The following is a 19,802-nucleotide window of genomic DNA, read 5'->3' as shown; positions in this document are numbered from 1 at the left end:
AAAATATATATATATATATATATATATATATATATATATATAGTGCACCTCACTCTGTCCTGGGCATGAAATCTCACTGTTTTTTTTACATTATCTCGTTAAATACTCTGTCTCCCTAGGAAGGAGGAAACGGAGGCTGCAAGAGATTAAACAGTTTGCTCAAACTGATGTAGCAAGCATGTGTCAGAGGTGGAAGGCAGCCCCAGGTGTGACTCTTAAGACACTGCTCCTTTCTGCCCTATGCCCTTGTTCTCTCCTGCTCTCTGCCCATGACGGTGGGAAGATTATCATGATCTGAAAGCTCCAGAGATTTGGGGAGGTAATAGCAGATGAATTTATGAAGGAAGTTTGCCCTGAAACTGTAGCAAAGCTGACTGTGTGAAGCTTCTGCCTTTAGACAGTGTTTGGAGACCAGTGATGGGACCACAGAAATTCTAAGAGGAGTACCACTGCCCTAAGAATAAGGGGGTAGCACTCTGGGTTCCTCCTCTCTAAGGCTCACTCCTCCATGCCCAAACTGCATTTGGCTTAGCAGGGCTTCTGCCAAATTGTCTTAAACTCTTGTTCTTTGTGAATACGCCTATGGCTACTTTTGGTCTCTTTTTCTACAGTTTCTTCTGGACAAATCATATTCATCCTGGGCTCAAAGCCCATCTCCTCCAGGAAACAGGTCCTGGTTAAACCCTCTGAGCTGGGTTTGCTTCCTCTTTTATAGTTTCCATTATGTTATCATGGACTTTCTTTGCCCACTAATTGTATATGCCAGGCACGCCATTGGTTCATTCATTTAATCTCCACAATACTCATCCATTCATTCATGAAATATTTATTAAGCATCTGCCATATTTCAAGAACTGTGCTACACTCCAGGGACAGAAGTGTTCGCAGATACAGACTCATTCCCCTGGGCTTTACAAGGGAGATAGAAGTTAACCAAGTAACTCAAGAAATAATAGATACAAGATGAGATAAGTACTTGGAAGAAAAGAAATATGGTGTCACGAAAGTATGTAACAGAGGATCTCATCACCCAGGTTGTGCTTATCAAGAAAGGCTGCACCAAGGAAGAGAAATCGGAGCTGAGATCTAGTGGGTGCGTAACAGTCAACTGGAAGCAGGTGTGTGTGTGTGCGTGTGTGTGTGTGTGTGTGTGTGTGTGTGTGTGTGTGTGTGTGTGTGTGTGATGGTGGTGGTGGTGCGTGGCTAGGAGGCTGAGGCGAGAGGAGGAGCAGACTGCAGGAAGAAAAAGTCCTTGGCAGGTGAGAGTGTGATCCTTTTGGGGAACAGAAGATGGAGCAGAGAGGTGAGGGGAACAACGGTGCAAGACAAAGCAGAGAAGTCACCAGGGATGAGACTGTACGGGTCCCAGAGGTCCCTGTAAGTATTCTGGTCTTGACCCAAGGAAGTGGGAGGACATTAGAGAGTTTTAAACAAAGATTTGAGTGTCATGAGCAGATATAAGGCAGGCACAATGATTATCTCCTTTCACAAGTGTAGAAGCAGAGGCTCAGATGGCTTGTGGAACTTTCTCAGGCTTCATGGGGGTCACACAGCTAAGTGAGTGGCTTGGCTAGGGCTTAAATCCAGGTCAAGTGATGCCCACACTCTTTATTCCTAAACATTCGGTGAAGCCATGTCGTATGTCATTCTTTCTCTCTCACTTCTTAAGTCTGAAAAGGAAGCACCTACCTCTGGAGTATGAACAGAACTGATTGGAACCAATATTATTAAGCTCCTACTATGTTATCTTATTTAATCACAGCCATCCTATGAGGGCAGGGCTTATTATCACTATTTTCAAGATGAGAAAACAGAGGTTCAGAAAGTTAGGTAAGATGCCCTATTGTCAGAAAATAGAGATGAGAATGGTATTTTGTTAAAAGGATTTTTTCTACCGCATGGTTTAAGGAGAAAAAGATAATTCACAAAGCACCAGTTCCTTCAAGGAATGATACTAAATCCCCGAAGCATTGCCTTACACATTCTAAATCAAGAGCTTGGCTTTTAAAATGGGAACCTACAATCTCTTTACAAAAAAAATGAGTATGATTTATCACTCCAATCTTGCAGTCTATGTAACGCAGACATTTCACTTCTGGGAGTGAACAGTCCTGGTCTGCCTCGAAGCAGACTGTAAACGTTTGATTCGTGACCAGACAACTTGACTTTTAAAGGCCTGTAACCGACTAACCTAAGCACAAAAACTTACGACCACCGCCAGGCAGCTAGACTTTACTCCTCAGTACCCCAGTAATAGTCTAGATTTCTCTGGAGTTATTTTTTCCATCTGACGACTTCAGAACAATCTTCTAATACAAAACTGTGGGATCTGCATAAAGGGGAGTTGTTAAATTTTAAATTCTAGACACCCAAATGATAATCTCAAGAAGAACCCAGTATACTATTTATTGCAAAGTAAATATAAGTCACCCTTGTCTTCATCAGGAGATGGTTAACGTGGACTGTCAGTTGAGGGCAAGGCACCACCTCAGCGATGAATTCTAGGCAGGCTCTGCCTAGCAGAGTTTGCTGTATCTTTGATGGAATAGGGCTTCACCTGACAAATGCCATCTCATCCTGCTGCACCTAAGCCAGGCTGTTTAGGTAATGTTTACAACTCCAGCCAGTGAGTCCAGCATGGTGATTCTTCCTCAAGGATGGAGAACATTCAGATGTACAATAACCTAATTGTCTGAAGGAATCTCAGGAGCTAGGAACCAGGCCTGAACTCTGCCCTGGAAAGGTCCAAGAATCAACTGGAAGCAGACCACAGACGAATAATGAAAACTGACCTTGGGTGTGAGCGGGGGCGTTCCCAGACTCCTGCAGGACACCCACATCTGCTACGGAGTCCCGCTGGGTGATGCACCAGGAGGGGCAGCTGAGCTGCCAGCGTTGACCCTGGTGGCATATGGGCTCCAGGAAACAGGGTCTAAATGGAGGTTTTTGGTAGCTCTCTCCTTTTAAGGGGCTTTGGGGAAAGTGGAAGAGAAGGCTGATTTCACTGAGGAGGAACTATATTCAGGCAGAAGCCAGAGGGACCATGCCGGGGAAATGGACAGACCTGAGATGCGGAAACGTTCAAAGAGCTCCAGGGTGGAGACAAGGCGTTCCAGAGTCATCTTCAGGGATGATCGGTGACTGATAACTTGACCTACACGGCATTCGGACAAGTGGAGTCCGCCATAAAAATGGAGGCTATTTCCCTAATACTGTGACATTTAAGTGGTCTTCTGTGCTCATTTCTCTCTCCATGCTCTTCAGAAGAGGAGAGAACCCATCTCTAAGGGCCCATTTGGCTACAAAAGCAGCCCCTTGTATCCTGCTCTAGGACTGGAAAACACCAAAGCCTTCTCCTGAGATTACTTGTGTTTTGGGTCATAAATGGAGGGAAGGAGTGAGTTCTTTTCTTTGAGATAAGCCAGTGAACACGACATTGCAAACACCTTACTGACTACCAGTTCCTGAGTGTTTACCACGATGGTGCTGTATGTTTTAGGAACCTTATTCATTTCACCCTCACAAGTGCCTTAAGGGGAAAAGGTCATTATTATTCGTTTATAAGTAAGGAAACCAGAGTAATGAGATGTTCAGACACTGCTTAAGGTCACAGAGCAAGTAGGGTGTGAACACAGGACTGACTCCACTCACACTACCCCTGAAACGCGAAGAGACTGTGGTCCAGAGAAGGACCTCATGAGGGCCCTGAGGCTCACCTGTCCTCCTGTTTCAGTTACCATGAAGTGGGATGGTTCCTGAAACAGAAGTAGCTCCGGGTAGGAGCCAGGAGGAGCTGCCAGTCTCCAGCAGGGTGAACAAAGAGTTTTAATTTGATTGGTCAATCAGTGTTAATTTGGGCATTAAGTACACATTTTTGGTTCCCTGTTGGACCCCACAGGATGCCAAGTGCATCTGTTGCTCAACCTTCATGAAAACTCCCAGCAGCAGCTCTGGTGACGATGTAATAACTGCTTTTTAAATTAATTAATTAATTAATTAATTTTATTTATTTATTTTTGGCTGCGTTGGGTCTTTGTTGCTGCGCGCGGGCTTTCTCTAGTTGCAGCGAGCAGGGGCTACTCTCTGTTGTGGTGCACGGGCTTCTCATTGCAGTGGCTTCTCTTGTTGCGGAGCACGGCTATAGGCACACGGGCTTCAGTAGCTGTGGCTTGTGGGCTCTAGAGCGCAGGCTCGGTAGTTGTGGCGCACGGGCTTAGTTGCTCCGCGGCATGTGGGATCTTCCTGGACCAGGGCTCGAACCCGTGTCCCCTGCATTGGCAGGCGGATTCTTAACCACTGCACAACCAGGGAAGCCCTAACCGCACTTCTTAAAGCGTGGTCCCTGGACCAGCAGCATCAGCACCACTTGCAGACCAGCTAGAAATACAGATTCTCAAGCCCCACCCCAGACGTGCTGAGTCACAAACTCCCGGGATAAGGTCCAGCGATCTGTGTTAACCAGCCCTGCACACTAACATTTAACAATCGTTGCTCTAAGACACTTGGAGGGAGCGCAGATTGAATTATATATTTTCACATGGAACGATACTGACTTAAAATTTTTCTTTCATTCTTTTTTTCCTTTAAAAATATTTTTACCTCATTTCCAGATCTTCATTCTCTTGTGGTATAAATTTGTACAAGGCAACATAGGTGTTCATCTGTAATTGGTCTTTGGAAAGAGGTCCCTGAAAGAGAAAATGAAAGAGAAGTGAGAGAAGGAAGGAGGAAGAAATAGAGAGAAGAAAGAAAATAGGAAATGGAGAAGTTAAATGTAATTCCAGTGTATGGATCTTAAGTGTTAAAATACCTAAATGTTATTAAATACTTTGTTCCAAACATAGATTTATTTTTAATTTCCTGGCTGAGTTTGATTTCACCACAAACTATTTGAAAACATTTATGTAGAGTTCTTTGTCAGAAATACTGCAATTTTCTTCAAATCAATTTTTTTCTTTGATATAGTTGTTCATGAAAGGTGGGTCCAGGCAAGAGAATATTCTCTCTATAGACAGGAGACATGTGAATAGTAGTAAACAACTTCCATTTCCTAAAATAGACTTTTTTCAGTTAGCCTACAATTCTGTATCTAGCATATCAAAGGGATCTGGGTATATTCATCCAGAAATTCGTTCATTCATGTTGTGGAAAAATTACAGATTTGGGCATTAGACTGATTTAATTTATGTTATGGTATCACCATCTACTGGCTATGAAACTTTGCAGTAAAGATGATAAAAGCTACCATTTTTGATGGCTTACTGTGTGCCAGGTATTATGGTACATGGATTAGCATACTCAAACCTCACAACAGCCCTGTGAGGTCGATTCCATTGTGTCCCCGATTTGTACACTATACAAGAGTCTTACAGGTATTGTGTAAACATTAGCTATTATTATTAACTACATAAATGTTAATCCTATATAAATGTTTATGCTTTATAACATACATAATTTAAAATTATATAATATGTAACATATTATATGTTGTATATGTATACACTATATATGTAATCCATAATTGTATAATATATTTAAATGCATAGTATAATAAATATAGGCCATATATAGAAAACACAAACACAAGTTGTACACAACTACATTCTTTTTGTTTGTGATTCACTCTGCTATCCAAAGCTCAAGTACTTTATGAAATATTATTCTGTTCTAATTGCATATGTAAATTACCATAAAATGTAATAAATATATACTTATGTACTTTAAAATAGTCATAATATATTACATAATTATATAATTAACACACTGTAGAGCATATATCAACTTGTATGTGACATACATAACAGAAACAAAAGCATACAGTATAATGCTTATCCTTTGTACCCTGGATGCACTGTAGTATTTGTTTTGCTCAATGCTGTCTACGCTATGTACCTTATGCTACATTATTCTCTAAAAATGCTGGTCTGGGCCCCCCTAAATCCATTTCATGACCCACTTGGGTGGTGACCTACAGAATGATCTAAGGACCCTGTCTGGTCTGTTTTCCAAGACATCCATGAATACCTGGTGGTTTATGTTCTTTGCTTGGTCTCTGAAATCGTCAGTGCCATTTTCTGGATACGTGAACACTGAAGGAGACAAGAAAAAGCAGGAGCTTTATTAATCCAGTCACCATGTTTTGGAAACATGCTTGAAAGATGTAGCTTTATTTATTTATTCCCAGCACCATACCTTCGACTTGACCTCTCCCCACCTTTTCCTCATCCTCAGTGACCCAGCTCTCGTGTCATCTTCCACGTGATGCTCCCCCTGTCTCCCTTGAGCATCCTGCACCACCCTCTCTGCAGGCCCACACCTTCATACAGGCCTCCAGGCCAGCACGCATCCTCCTGAATTGCTTGGTCTCATTTGGCAGAGCTCTTCTCAGGAGCAGAAACCATCTTATTAATCTTTGTTAAATGTATCAAATCATTTGTTAAGGGGACGGTAGGTGAGGTATGGCCCAAATTAATTGCATTTGAATTCAGTTTTTCAAGTATCAGATTCTTTGATCTCTATTCAATATCTTGACTCTAGTTTCTTAATGATTTCTACATTCCATTTGCAGAGTAAAGCTTTAGTTTTAAACTTCAAAATACTTTCTCAATCTCTTATTGTCAATGCATTGGGGCTGCTGTTGAGAAAGAAAATTAAATAGTGGTTTCTCATTTAGTTTGTTCTTAGAATACATAATTCTCTGCCTTTTGCATTTAAGCAGCCACTCTGTGGCCTTCGCTGAAGAAAAAGGCTTCTTACAACGGGCAGGAGTTTTCACTGTCCACACACACAGCTGTGGGAGGTCCCTGATGGGTATGGGGGGCTCTGCCTTAGCTAGTTCAATCAGTCACAATTATCTCAGAGACCAACATCATGTATCTTCCTTAAATAAAAATAAAAGGTAGCAAGTGTTCCCGAGTCTATACAATAGGGTTGTAGTGTTGAAATTAATCTACATTTTAGATGACTTGACATTCAAAAATAACACATTAGGGCTTCCCTGGTGGCGCAGTGGTTGAGAGTCCGCCTGCCGATGCAGGGGACATGGGTTCATGCCCTGGTCTGGGAAGATCCCACATGCTGCGGAGGGGCTAGGCCAGTGAGCCATGGCCGCTGAGCCTGCGCGTCTGGAGCCTGTGCTCCGCAACGGGAAAGGCCACAACAGTGAGAGGCCAGCATACCGCAAAAAAACAACAACAAAAAAACACATTAGTCTTCCCTTTGGTCCTCCTTCAGAGGATCAAGGATACCAGCAAAGGAAGAGAAACACACCACGGAAAGCTCTGTATCCTCTTTCATTTAGTGCATCGACAATCTCCACTGTCCTTAAAATGGACTCAATAACTGTGATGTAGAAAACACACTTCAGAACAAGAGCCCCTGTAAATGTACTGATGCTTAGCAAACATCTGTTGCCCATGGTTTATAGTTCCAGAGCTTGTGGGTGCAATTCCATTATCCCTAGGAAGCCAATATGCAGTCACCGGAGGCGCTTGGCTTTGTAGGAAAATGGAAAATGAAGGGCCTTGTCTGCCTCAATATTTGGCTATGCAACTTCCCGGTTTTAAGAGTAGAGACGAGCAACACTCTTCTCTGGTTTTAAGTGATTACCTGAAATCTTGGCATAACTTGATTCCATAAGTATAAAACTGGATACATTTAAAGAATACTGAATGTTTGAATGGAAACATGGGAAGAGCATCTTAGAAAATTCTTGATTGATCTAAAAGGGGGATGACATAAGGTACATATGCAATATTCAGTTTGACTGATTTTATAATTTTGTAATTTCACATTATTTTAGCTTTTCATTGACTATCCATTAGCCATCACAAAAATGTGTATCATTTTGTGAACTATGCTGAAAATTATCTGAAGTGACTCCCAATGTGTTTTCAGCTATATGTTGCAAACAGAACTGGAACACTGCCAAAAAAAATGAGTTTTTTAAAAAACCCATTCCTTCTGGCTATTTCTAAGACTTTGATTTGAGGGGAAAGGCATAAAGAAAGGTAACTATTTTACCAAAAAAATGTATCAGACACCTTTTATGTTTGGTACTTTTAATTCATTTCATTAAAAATAATTTGGCTGTTGATTTCACCCATGGACACACTCAAAATCTATTTGGCTGTTGATTTCACCCATGGACACACTCAAAATCTATGTCCATTACACAGGCATATTTTCTAATGTTACAGATGCAAAATGAATCTTTAGTTTTTGCTAGTCCCCAAAGAGCTTTCCTCTTTCCCTTTTCTATATTCTGTCTTTATTTTTTACTTTGCAGTCCTGGGAGGCCCATGTCTGCCTCAAGATGATGATTTGGTTTTTCTTCTTTAACCTGGTCATGTACAAGTTACATTATCAGCTTATTTGACACTGACTCACATTTGCATCCCCAGAATAAGTTCAACTTGGTAATTATGCACTGCCTTTCTAAAATGCATTATTGGATTCAGTGCACTAAGATGATTTTATTTCAGATTTCTGCATCCATATTCACGAGGGGGACTAGCCAGCGATTTTGTCTCATGCTGTCTTCCTTTGATTTTGAGGTCAGTATTATACCAGTCCCATAAATTAAGTTAGAGAATGCTGCTGCCCGTCCTCCTGTGCACCTCCTGTTGTCCTGAAAGAGCTTATGTAATCTGAAAATTTTACCTTCCTCAAATGTTTTTTTAAAAATAAATTTATTTATTTGTTTATTTTTGGCTGCATTGGGTCTTCATTGCTGCGTGTGGGTTTTCTCTAGTTGCGGCGAGCGGGTGCTACTCTTCGTCACCGTGTGCGGGTTTCTCATTGCGGTGGCTTCTCTTTGTTGCCGAGCACCGGCTCTAGGTGCGCGGTCTTCAGTAGTTGTGGCTCGCTAAGCCCGTGCACCACAACTACTGAGCCTGCGCTCTAGAGCCAGTGAGCCACAAGTACTGAGCCCACGTGCCAGAACTACTAACGCCCGTGTGCCTAGAGCCTGTGCTCTGCAACAAGAGAAGCCACCACAATGAGAAGCCTGTGCAACGCAACGAAGAGTAGCCCCAGCTCGCCGCAACTAGAGAAAGCCTGTGCGCAGCAACGAAGACCCAAAGCAGCCAAATATAAATAAATAAATAAATTTATTAAAAAAAATGTTTGGTAGAATTTATTTATAAAGTTGTCTGGGATAAAGTTGTCTGGGCCTGGTATTTTTGTTGTGCAAAATCTTAAAATATTGAGTGTTTCCACCATAACTGGAAGCAAAGTCAAGTTCTCTACGTATTTCTGTTTCCTCTTGAGTCAGACTTCGGTCATTGATAAGTTTCTTGGCATCTGTCCATTTAAAAAGTTTTAAATGTATTGGTATGAAGTTCATCATAAGATTCTTTTTTGTCAACCTCTGTTACATTCCTCCTTTTTAATTACTTTTTGCTTCATCTCTCTCTCTCTCTTATTCTTAAAAAATTATTATTTTTTTTAAAGAACTGTTCTTAGAATTTATTGACCTACCTGTGTCATTTAATAATTTCTTCTCGTCTTTATTAATGACTTCCTTCTGCACTCTTTGGGTTTGTTCTATTTCTTTTTCTGACTTCTTGTATATGATGCTTAGATTATTACTTTTCAGCTTTTATTTTTTAGTGGAATAATTTTAGCGCTAAATACTCTAAGGCACAATTTTTGCTGCATCCCACAAGTTGTGATAGGTAGTGTTTTCATTATTATTCAGTTTTAAATATATTTCAATTTTCATTATGACTTCTTTTTTTGACATATGAGCTTTTTAAAAATATGTTTTTAATTTCCTAAAGTATGGGTTTTCCTAGTTATATTTTGAATATTGATTTCTATCTTGTTTGCATTGTAGTCAGAAAGATGTGTTCTGTATCATATTAATTCTGTGAAATGTGTGAAACTTGCAGTATGGTCCAGTAGGTGAGCAATTTTTATTTATTTTTTTGTTGCATTGTGTGGCATACAGGATCTTAGTTCCCTGACCAGGGATTGAACCCATGTCCCCTGCAGTGGAAGTGCGGAGTCTTAACCACTGGACTGTCAGGGAAGTGTCAGCAATTTTTATAATAGTTCCATACATTCTTAAGAAGAATGTGAATTTCCCATTTGTTAGATGGAGCGTCCTTTTAATTTTATATTATCTTATTTTTTAATTGAAGTATAGTTGGTTTACAATATTGTGTTAGTTTCAGGTGTACAGCCAAGTGATTCAGTTATATATTCTTTTGGAGCATCCTTTTAAAGTCAGTTAGATTTGGATTGTCAAGTGCGTCCTCAGATCCTCCATGTCTGTACTGAATCTTTTTGTTTATCTGATTTGCCAGTGACTGAGAGGAGTGTTAAAAACTCTCATTATGAAGCGCGATGCCAATTTCCTAATAGTTCTGTCAATTTCTCCTTGAGTTTTTGTTATTTTGAGGCTATGTATTAGATAGATGATTCTCTCTCTGCTCATGACCTTGCTTCCAGTGGAGTTTCTGGCAGTTAAGCCAAAGGTGAAGACCAACAAATTTGCCCATGTATATTTCTGATGCACCCAGGAATAGGGTTGAAAACAACCACCAGAAACACTCAGACGTGCCCAAGAGCTTTTATAATATAAGGCAGAAAGCAGAGACTGCACTCTTAGCACTAAAGACATGAGTATGAATTGTACCTTCTTCTGAGGTGGCCTTGGAAATATTTCTCAAGGGTTTTGACATAACATCTGGCTGGCAGAAATAATACCTGTGTGCCCTATGTACATTTTAGAACATACACGAAACAGGTAAAGCAGAACCGGAGGCTCTCCTTGCCAAGAATGTGAGACGACGAGTGGGGGCTTGGACTATATATAAGCAGGGTGTTTTCTCTATGTTGTTTCTCAAACTACATGGACAGAGCATTAAATCCAAATCAAAGGAACACGTTTTGAAGCAAACTGATGCATAATTAATCCCTCTTGCTTCTAAGAGTGCACATGAAGAAAGCTACTGCTGATCAAAGGAATAGTTAATAGATCTCCAAAGCTTTTTAGAGGTTTATCCCTTACTAAGTTCTTTCAACAGATTGCTTTGAATAAGACTGTGAAAATGCCCCTTAACATGAAAGAGACAGCAAATCATCAACTTTGTGTCCTTGAGTGTATTACTCCACGTCTTAATTTCCTTATCTATCCAGTATTTGTTGTGTGTATATGTCTGTGTGTCCCTGTTTGTGTGTGTATATTGGAGGAGAGGGGTTAGACTAAATGGCCTCTAATCCGGCTTCTCAAACGTTAACAAGAATATGAATCACAGGTCCATACGGAAATTCTGATTTTTCAGGTCTGGGGCAGCCTGAGATTCTGCATTTCTAATGGGCTCTCAAGTTCTGCCCAGACCGCTGGTCCACGGGCCACATGTGGATTAGTGAGGCTCTAGGCTGCATCTCTGACACTTCATGACCTGACGATGACTTCATTAATAGCAATGGTGCTTCATATTGATGATCCCTAAATACAGCTGTTCACATAATAAAACCCTAAGAAGACCATTTTTTTTTTTTTTTTTTTTTGCGGTACGTGGGCCTCTCACTGCTGTGGCCTCTCCCGTTGCAGAGCACAGGTTCCGGACGCGCAGGCTCAGCGGCCATGGCTCACGGGCCCAGCCGCTCCACGGCATGTGGGATCTTCCCGGACTGGGGCACGAACCCGTGTCCCCTGCATCGGCAGGCGGACTCTCAACCACTGTGCCACCAGGGAAGCCCAGAAGACCATTTTTGAGTGAAGAAATCCCCAGGGCAAAAAGAGACCTCAGCTACTGAGGAATGGGCAACAGCATCCGTAAATCTGGACCAGGGTGGTGGAGGCAGAGAGGGAAGGTGTGGGCCCATGCTGGGTGTGATTTTGAAGAGCAGCAGATAAGATCTGCGAACAGACTGGATAAGAGGTGTGAGAAGAAGGGTGTCAAGGCTGATGTCAAAAGTCTTGGCCTGACCATCTAGTAAAATGGCGTTCCTACAACAGAGCAGGAGCAACTGAGCAAGAGCTGGTTTCGGTAGGCGGGGGTGGGGGGTGAGTGAGGGAATCAAGAGTCCATTTGGGTGTGTTAACTTGAAGATGCCTGTTCTCCATTCAGATGGCTGTTTCCAGTAGGCTACAGGCATCCAGAGGCAGCAAAGTGGCCTAATGCTAGGAATGAAGTTTTAGAGTCATCAGATAGTATTTACCTTTGTTATCTCATTTAAAGATCACAACACCCTATGGATTTGTGTTATTAGTATCCTCATTTTAGAGGTGAGGTGACTGAAGCAGAGAGAGGCTAGGTCTCTTGAAGACCACATGATCACTAAGTGAAGTCCAGCATCTACCTCCACAGCAAGGAGGGGCCAAGGACCAAATACGTCCAGTGCGATTAATGATGAGGATGCCCCCTGAGATTTGGTGAGAAGCGTCAGGGGAAGAAGGCAGGCAGAACTCAGACTCAGGGGACAGAACAGCTGACAGACTTGCAGCACTGAAATGCAGCTCTGGCTTACATTCCAGCCTCTGGTGAGTTTGGTCCTAAGATACTGACAAACTCCAGGGCTGCTCACCAAATTCAGTTGCTGGATCTGCAACGCTGGACAGAAGTGGGCTGGGAGGTCCTGCAGGGTTACTGCTCTGCCACGAGGTCCTCTGGCAGCTGACACTCTCTGATTTGTCTTTCTAATGGCACTGCTAAGTGCCTGACGGATGTCTGCACTGATCTGAAAGTAGTGTTTTCCCCATTTGATGCCAAAGACTTCTTACCCTAGTAGTGTGCTTTAGCAGCTGTGGGTGGGCTTGGCAAAGGGGGTCCTAATGGACGCTGATGCTTATTTAGAAAGGAGGGTCATGGGGCACTGCCTGAGGGAATCGCAGAGGCCCCATCCTAACTAGAGAAGAGAATGAATGGATTCCTAGAGCTAAGGAAGTGAAGTGACACCTTGTAAGACAGCAGCTGACAAAGCAGCTATGGGGTATTTGATGTAGAAGTCCTGCTTCCAGTCTGGAAATGGCAGGGACATTTAGTCAAGTGGAAAATCTGTCCAAGGTGGTGCTTCACCTGCAGGTATTAGAGCTTCAAGGGATAACTTCTGCCAGGAGAATGCATTCAGCCCAAGGTAACAACGCAGGTCAGGACCTGCAACCGTGCTGGGTTATGAGTGACCTGAGGACAGCTTTGTGACCTATGTAGTTTTGCTGCTGGTAGTAAATACTTCATAAATAGTTTTTGGATAAATGAGTGGAAATTAAGTAGCTGTTGACATCAAGAGGCTCATCGAGATTCAGGCATAAGGTGCTGGTTATGTTTCTTTAAGTTCTGGTTTAAGAGGAGGTTCTTTCTCAATGTTAGCAAGCAATAGCATGTAGTTAGCATCTAATAAGTATTCTAGAAATTATTATAAGAAGGGCTTATGCTATTAGCAAACTAAATGATATTAATAAAGAATGTCTGGCTAGACTGTGCAGATCAGTCTTTGAGTCTTAGTTATCTCTGCTGGGAAGGAGCCCAGGTGAGGCCCACACTCCCCGGCACCACCCCTCACCTGGAGTACTTCCGGTGTAGCATGGAGTGGTTCTCTCTGGGATGCTTTGTTATCCAGTGTAGGTCAGTGGGGGAAGTGACGTGTTAACAGAAAGGCCTGGAAGGACCTCTATGTCCTTACGGCATGAGAACTCAGAAGACAGAACTTAGGGAATGTTATAGTCAAATCACTGAAATCCACCAGTGATTATTCCCGGTTTCCCTCCAGAATATCAAACACTTGCCCGGATTGAATTCCAGAGCTGGCAGAGAGAGGGGCCTGGAAGTCAGGTGTGCCTGCCTGCTGACCTGGACGACGGATGTGATTCCCGTTTGTGCTGGGCGGTGCTAGATCCCCACACCCCCCACTTACCGCTGTTGCTACGTTTCCGTAGGCCGTACACGCCTGCTGGCCCGTCAGCCTCTTCAGGAACCTCGACAAGATCTGAAATCTTGAAAAGAGGGAACAGAGTGGAATGAGCAATGTCATTTCAGGGGCCGACTGAGCAGAGATTGTGATACCAGTAGAAGAGCGAAGGTGGAATTTACATGACACTGTCTTAAGAATCGCATCATTGCTCTTCTGTCTGTTTGGTTAACTTCAGAGAGGCTGTGTGCTCTCTTTCGGGCACTGTCCCTCCCTCCCAGTGTCCAGAGCAGGCTCTGGGGTTGGCACATGACAGGTGAACGAGTGCCTATATGCACAGGCCACAGTTAGGCTACTTCCCAGGAAGAGACAGAGAGAAATCAGAATTCCTGCTCACATCCTGTCACTTAAAATGGTCACATCCACAGTTAGGCTACTTCCCAGGAAGAGACAGAGAGAAATCAGAATTCCTGCTCACATCCTGTCACTTAAAATGGTCAGTAGAACTACAGCTCTTTCTAGGTGAGTGTTAAATATTAAGTATAGAGAACAAGATGCACTACTGAGGGGTGCATGACTTAGGTGTGAGTTCAATGCCATTTCCATTGCTGCGAAAAGTAATTGCTTTTGTAATAACAAATTCTGCCCTTTCTTGTGTATAAGAGAGGTCATAGTTAGAATTTAGGTTACAGAAATGACAACAACAATAATAAAGCAGCACTCTAAATAGCTAATTGTTACCAATCATCTAGCACGTGCTGTTTTTACATACTTTATATGAATCATTTCATTTATGCTTCACAGTAATCCTCTGATAGGCCTATTTTTCAGATAGGAATCTGAAGCCCAGAGACAATCAAGAACTCAACTTGAGGTCTCAGAGCTCGTAAGTGGTGGAGCTGGGGTTTGAACCCCTGGTGTTGTCTCCAGAGCCCATGCTCTTTTTTTTTTTTTAAAGTATAGTTGATTTACAATATTATGTTAGTTTCAGATGCACAGCATAATAATTCAGTACTTTGCAGATTATACTCCATTAAACTTATTTCAAGATAATGGCTATAATTCTCTGTGCTATACAGTAAATCCTTACAGCTTATCTATTTTATGTATAGTAGTTTGTATCTGTTGATCCCATATGCCTAATTTGTCCCTCTCCCCTTCCCTTTCCCCTTTTGGAACCATAAATTTGTTTTCTATATCTGTGAGTCTGTTTCTGTTTTGCATATCCGTCATTTGTATTATATTTTAGATTCCACATATAAGTGATATCAGACAGTACTTGTCTTTCTCTGTCTGACTTATTTCACTGAGCATAACATTCTCTAGGTTCATCTCTTGAGCACTGTGCTTCACCCAGCAGTATAGCTGGACTAGCTCACGTGGGCTGGTGAGAGCCTTTAGGGTCATCACACTGGTAGCTTGAAATTGGCCACAGTGGGAGTATTTACACCATGGAAATTGGCAAATGCTACAAATCAGGGTCCAGCCCTCGTTCGTCATTAAACATTTACACCACAGATGGCCTCTTTCAAAGGGTCAGATGCTCTACTTCTATCTGTGCATCTCTCACCTCTTTAAAAGAGGAGTTTAGGGGACCTCACAGGAGAGTCATATTTGTAAAACAATTTATTTATATCTTACTAGAGAGGAACAAGTTTGCCTTCCTAACTCTCCCCATCAGCTCTAGAGTACTTTAGTACCACCTTCCTGAGACTGATTTCTTCTTACAATTTAACTTTAAGATTTATTTCAGCCATTCTTCCTTTCATGACACATCAGAAAGAAGAAAAAAAAAATGTCACAGGGTCTCTAAGTCACTTGTACCCTGTTCCTCTGAAGCTCACTATTTCTGAATAGAAGTTGCTATTATTATGTTAATATAATCTTACAAAGCTGAAGATCATTCCTAAACTAGCTAACCAACTCCTAGAAAGTTTTCGAATGTGGTTTCTCCTGATCTTCCCAAAGCCATCAAGCCTTCTGTATTCTAGAACATTTGAAAGCACATGAGAGGAAACCTAACGATTTAGAAACAGCCAGGCAGCAACTTCCCAACAATGTAAAGCAAATGCCTCTACAGCCCTGGAAGAAAATAAACCTTTGCTATGTGGGAATATGTTCGCTTTAGGATATAACAATACTGCCAGGATGGCAAGACGCTGAAGTTCATTACTACCGACCCTGCAGGAAGGAAGCAGAGTCATGTTAAAGTAGCAATCAATTGTTTCTGTTTGCTTCCACTGAGGCAGTTTGGACTCTGGGGAAAGAGTGAAGTGACAGATATTTAAGTACAATTTCATTTGTCTTTGTCTCCCTGCAGCTCTCATTGTCTTCCTGCAGCTCTCAGAGCAAAGCCTTCACAGAGCAAAATTTCAAGAAATATTTACTGATGGAACCAGCGCCAGGAAGTATAAGTGGGCTATGATGAACGAACATGTTATTGACATTGAACAAACTATGCTTTTTGCCCCTAAAACCAGTCTGTAGGGTCGAGATATTGCCAGAAATAAAGCTGTTTTAGACACGAAAGCGGAATGGACATCCCTTATTTATGCCTGTGATGGTCTTTCTGCTCATAGCATCAGTCACAAACGTGGAGGCGAAAAGGTTCACTGTCTCCCGCGGAGTGTTTCTCAGGATGTCTCCTTGCTGTGATGAGCAAGAGCTCAGAACCGCAGCAGCAGACATTGCTGCTCATGCGGGCAGGTCAGGCCCATCTCTGGGGAGCCTTCTCTCTGCTACAGAGTTGTGTGGCATCTTGGGGCATTCATAGAAATTTTGGTTGGGACAGTCAGAGAGAGGATGACGACACAGGTCACAGAGACGCACACAACACTCATTTTAGATCAGGTAAAACATAGGAGAGAGGTGCTTGGGAGGGTGTGTGTCCCATGGAGGGAAGCGCCCCGCCTCCATGCCACTCCCGTCTTCCGGGGAGGGCAGTGTTTGTGTGAAAGAAATCAAAGGGTGCATCTTGCCTTAGAGAGAGAGGACTGAGAAGATGTGAGAAATGGCTGTATTCTTGAACTGGGATGTAGCTGGAAGGAGAACTGGACACAGCTGGGACTTCTCTGCTTCTGCCCCTTGTTTGGGTCGAACCTTTCTATGTGTTAGCGGATAAGCTACTAGTGGTGGGAGGGGGAGGGAGAGAGAGTCAATGAGCCTGAGGCCAGGAGCGTGGTCTTTAGGAGGAAAGTAAAAGGATCTCTGGGGGTTGGCTCCAGAAGGTTAACCTTTAGTGGCCCAAAGGCACTTGGAGCTCCCTTTAAAGGCTGCCTGACCCCCAAGAGACTCCCCCCGCCTGATGCATTTAGGTGGGACCCGCACTCCACACTGCCCAAGGGAGGAAGAGGACAATTACCGAGGTTCCGTGAGGTGAATTGGAGCCGCTGCCGGAGCTGCCCTTCTTTGTTCTCTGGGCCAGGGAGGTGCCGAAGCGGAGGGTCTCATAGACAGGGTCCACCTTATTGCCGCAGGCTGCAGCAGAAAAGAAAGCTCACCTGAGAGAAGGGTTTCCTCATATCACAGTCGGGACAGACAACCACCTATCATACCTCCTGGGTTAACGGCATCGAAAAGTAGGTCCTGCACAACAGACCCTCTTACCCCTGGGGAAATGAAGCTTTTGTGGTCAACTTTCCTCGCATGCTCCCCCCACGACCTGTGCCCATTTCCCAGGTCCCTCCACTGCACTCAGCCCACTCTGCTCCCAAAGCTTTGCTGATTGACTGGTTTTCCTCTTTGTTATCCACCCGCTGGACTCCAGTGCCAAGGTTCTTCCCAGCTTTATTTCCTCTAGTGAAAGGCCCTGCTCACCAGGGTACGAAGTCTCGTGACACAAAGTTTGCAGTAGGAGGCAACCTTTTTGAAAGACTTGGACATTACCAGGCTTCCTGGGATTTCTAATTAAAAACTTTCCAGTTTGTAAATTTCTAGTTTAAAAGTTGCTCCCCCTGCCACCACCAAAGGGCAAACATAAATGCAGAGATTTTCAGAAAGGGAGAAGACATGGAACTGAAGGATATTGTTGAGGAATATATTCAAGCCAGAAATACCTAAAAATATAAGACATCTTTTCCTCATTAAAGAATAAACAATATTCAGTAAGCTCCTTCCAAGCATTGGTCTATAATGTATATCTATTTTCTACAAAAAATTATGAAAAGCAGCCATTGCTGTTTTCATCGTATAGGGTCCAGCAGGTTGAGTAGCTTGTTTAGACACACAGTTGGTCAATGGAGGAGCTGGGCTGTGACCCAGGTCTATGGGATGCCAGGCTCCGTGCTCCTTCCACTCTGCCATGCTGCTGATGGCCTTTGGACATGGGTTCTTTGAAGCTTCATCAGGGAGAGGACAAAAATTTCTGGAGAATTTGGTTCACCTTAAGTTTCCCCTCCAGCAAAACAAACAACCATAACCCAATTAGCCACCAAACGAATGCCACCCCCCCGGTCCCCCACTGGTATGGCAGCACCGGGACCTGGGAGAAGAGCAGCCATCAGCTCTGACGTTGCTGCTCCAAACCCAGCTCAACCCACCGGGCCCCAACTCACCAATGGGCATAACTTCTTTAATGCATCCAAACTGTTCATGAATGAGCAAGGGGGAGCTGTAGTAACGCCGAAACCCCTTTGGCTGGAGACAGAATGAGAAAGAGAAGGGCTCAAAGTTATTGATGAGATGAAGAAAACCCCACGAGAACTCTAAAAATGAAACCAGTTGGTTCCTCTAGGGGTGCCTCCCTGTCTCCCTTTAAGATGCTGACATGTCCTGTAATTTATCCCTGGGGTTGGGTTGGGAGGTAGAGGTGTCAATAAGCAAGCTCCACTCCCTCCAGAAAGCAAGCCCCCAGCCCTGCCCTCCCCCGTCCCACTTCTCCTCTGCAGGTGCACATTGCAGCCTCCTTTATGTTGGGCTCCTCATTACTTCCCAGGATACAAACGGACCATTCTGTGTTATTTCACCACGTGATTTATTAACATCATTAAAAGGCCTGGGCATGGGCAAGCAGACCTCACAGGTAGACCTGAAGTCCCTTGTATGTCTGATGAGCTCTACGCAGAGCTTTGTGTTCTAGATTCCGTTCTGCTTTTCTGACCTCTCATTCATGGTTTCTGCCTCGGCTTGTGGGAATCACCATGGGAGGACAGGAGGGGAGCACGTGAGGCAGGGGTTTTGGAGAAGAGGACACTGCCAATCAGAGTACGGAGATGAACTCTCTAAGAATCCTGACTTACTGTACCCCAGTGTTAGAAGGGAACTGAAGGGTCCCACCCCTACTAGAATTCCAGAATCCCTTCCAATGTTCCTAGCAAGTGGTATGCTCCTGTGAACACTGCTGGGGATGTGGATAGCAGGAACTCTCACTAATCCTGGAGGCAGGTCTTTGGTGACATCATATCTGATGGTTAAGACTTGGAACCTACTGATCCTAGGCCTTTTCCCTGAAGCCACAGAGGATGACAGAATTCTGTGTGACAGATCTTAAATTCTTCTGAAGACAGCTGTCATGCCCCAAGTATGTCTAGGGTAGACATTCTTGGTCCCTTCTATAATTCTTTGGCCATCTTAGTTTCAACTATTCTCAAAAGTGTTCTGGGTGGCTTTTTTATCATTGTGTGGCACCAGTACTGAAGTCCACCCCTGAGATGCGACAATCAGCCCAGAATGGGCCAGGCTGAGCCCCCAGCCCTTGGTTTGGCCACCATGATCTGTTACAGTGGTATAGATGTTTACTACTCTCTCCACTTCTGTGGGGTGGTTCATCTCTATCCCATTCTTGATACGCACTGAGCTGTCAGACAATTAAGCTGGGGCCGAGGGGTTCCTGGGATGCCTGCTTTCTACTTGCAAAACTTGGACAGTCCCAATGCTAAAATTGGGAAAGTGCCGACCCAGGACAAGTTGGCCACTCTATGAAGGACACTGAGCCCTTTCCACAC

General features: G+C 43.4%; 1 protein-coding gene across 2 annotated transcripts in view; it reads right to left on the bottom strand.

Moving 5' to 3' along the window:
- Positions 1-19,802, bottom strand: part of STAC (SH3 and cysteine rich domain) — a 102,115-nt gene that overhangs the window by 21,482 nt on the left and 60,831 nt on the right. The window contains exons 4-8 of one of the 2 annotated variants that reach the window (XM_029243146.1): positions 18,414-18,495; positions 17,222-17,337; positions 13,867-13,945; positions 6,025-6,089; positions 4,600-4,688 (exon numbers count right to left, since the gene is read on the bottom strand). In XM_029243146.1, coding sequence (XP_029098979.1) covers positions 4,600-4,688; positions 6,025-6,089; positions 13,867-13,945; positions 17,222-17,337; positions 18,414-18,495 — 431 coding nt within the window. The remainder of the gene's footprint in view (positions 1-4,599; positions 4,689-6,024; positions 6,090-13,866; positions 13,946-17,221; positions 17,338-18,413; positions 18,496-19,802) is intronic. The other variant, XM_029243147.1, reaches the window with a different exon arrangement.

The sequence above is a fragment of the Monodon monoceros genome, unplaced genomic scaffold (genome assembly GCF_005190385.1).
Source record: "Monodon monoceros isolate NGI ecotype Baffin Bay Population unplaced genomic scaffold, NGI_Narwhal_1 Super_Scaffold_3, whole genome shotgun sequence".
In the NCBI taxonomy this organism is placed as follows: domain Eukaryota; kingdom Metazoa; phylum Chordata; class Mammalia; order Artiodactyla; family Monodontidae; genus Monodon; species Monodon monoceros.
Note: the sequence above shows the minus strand (reverse complement) of the source record. Positions and strands in the feature narration are given on the sequence as shown.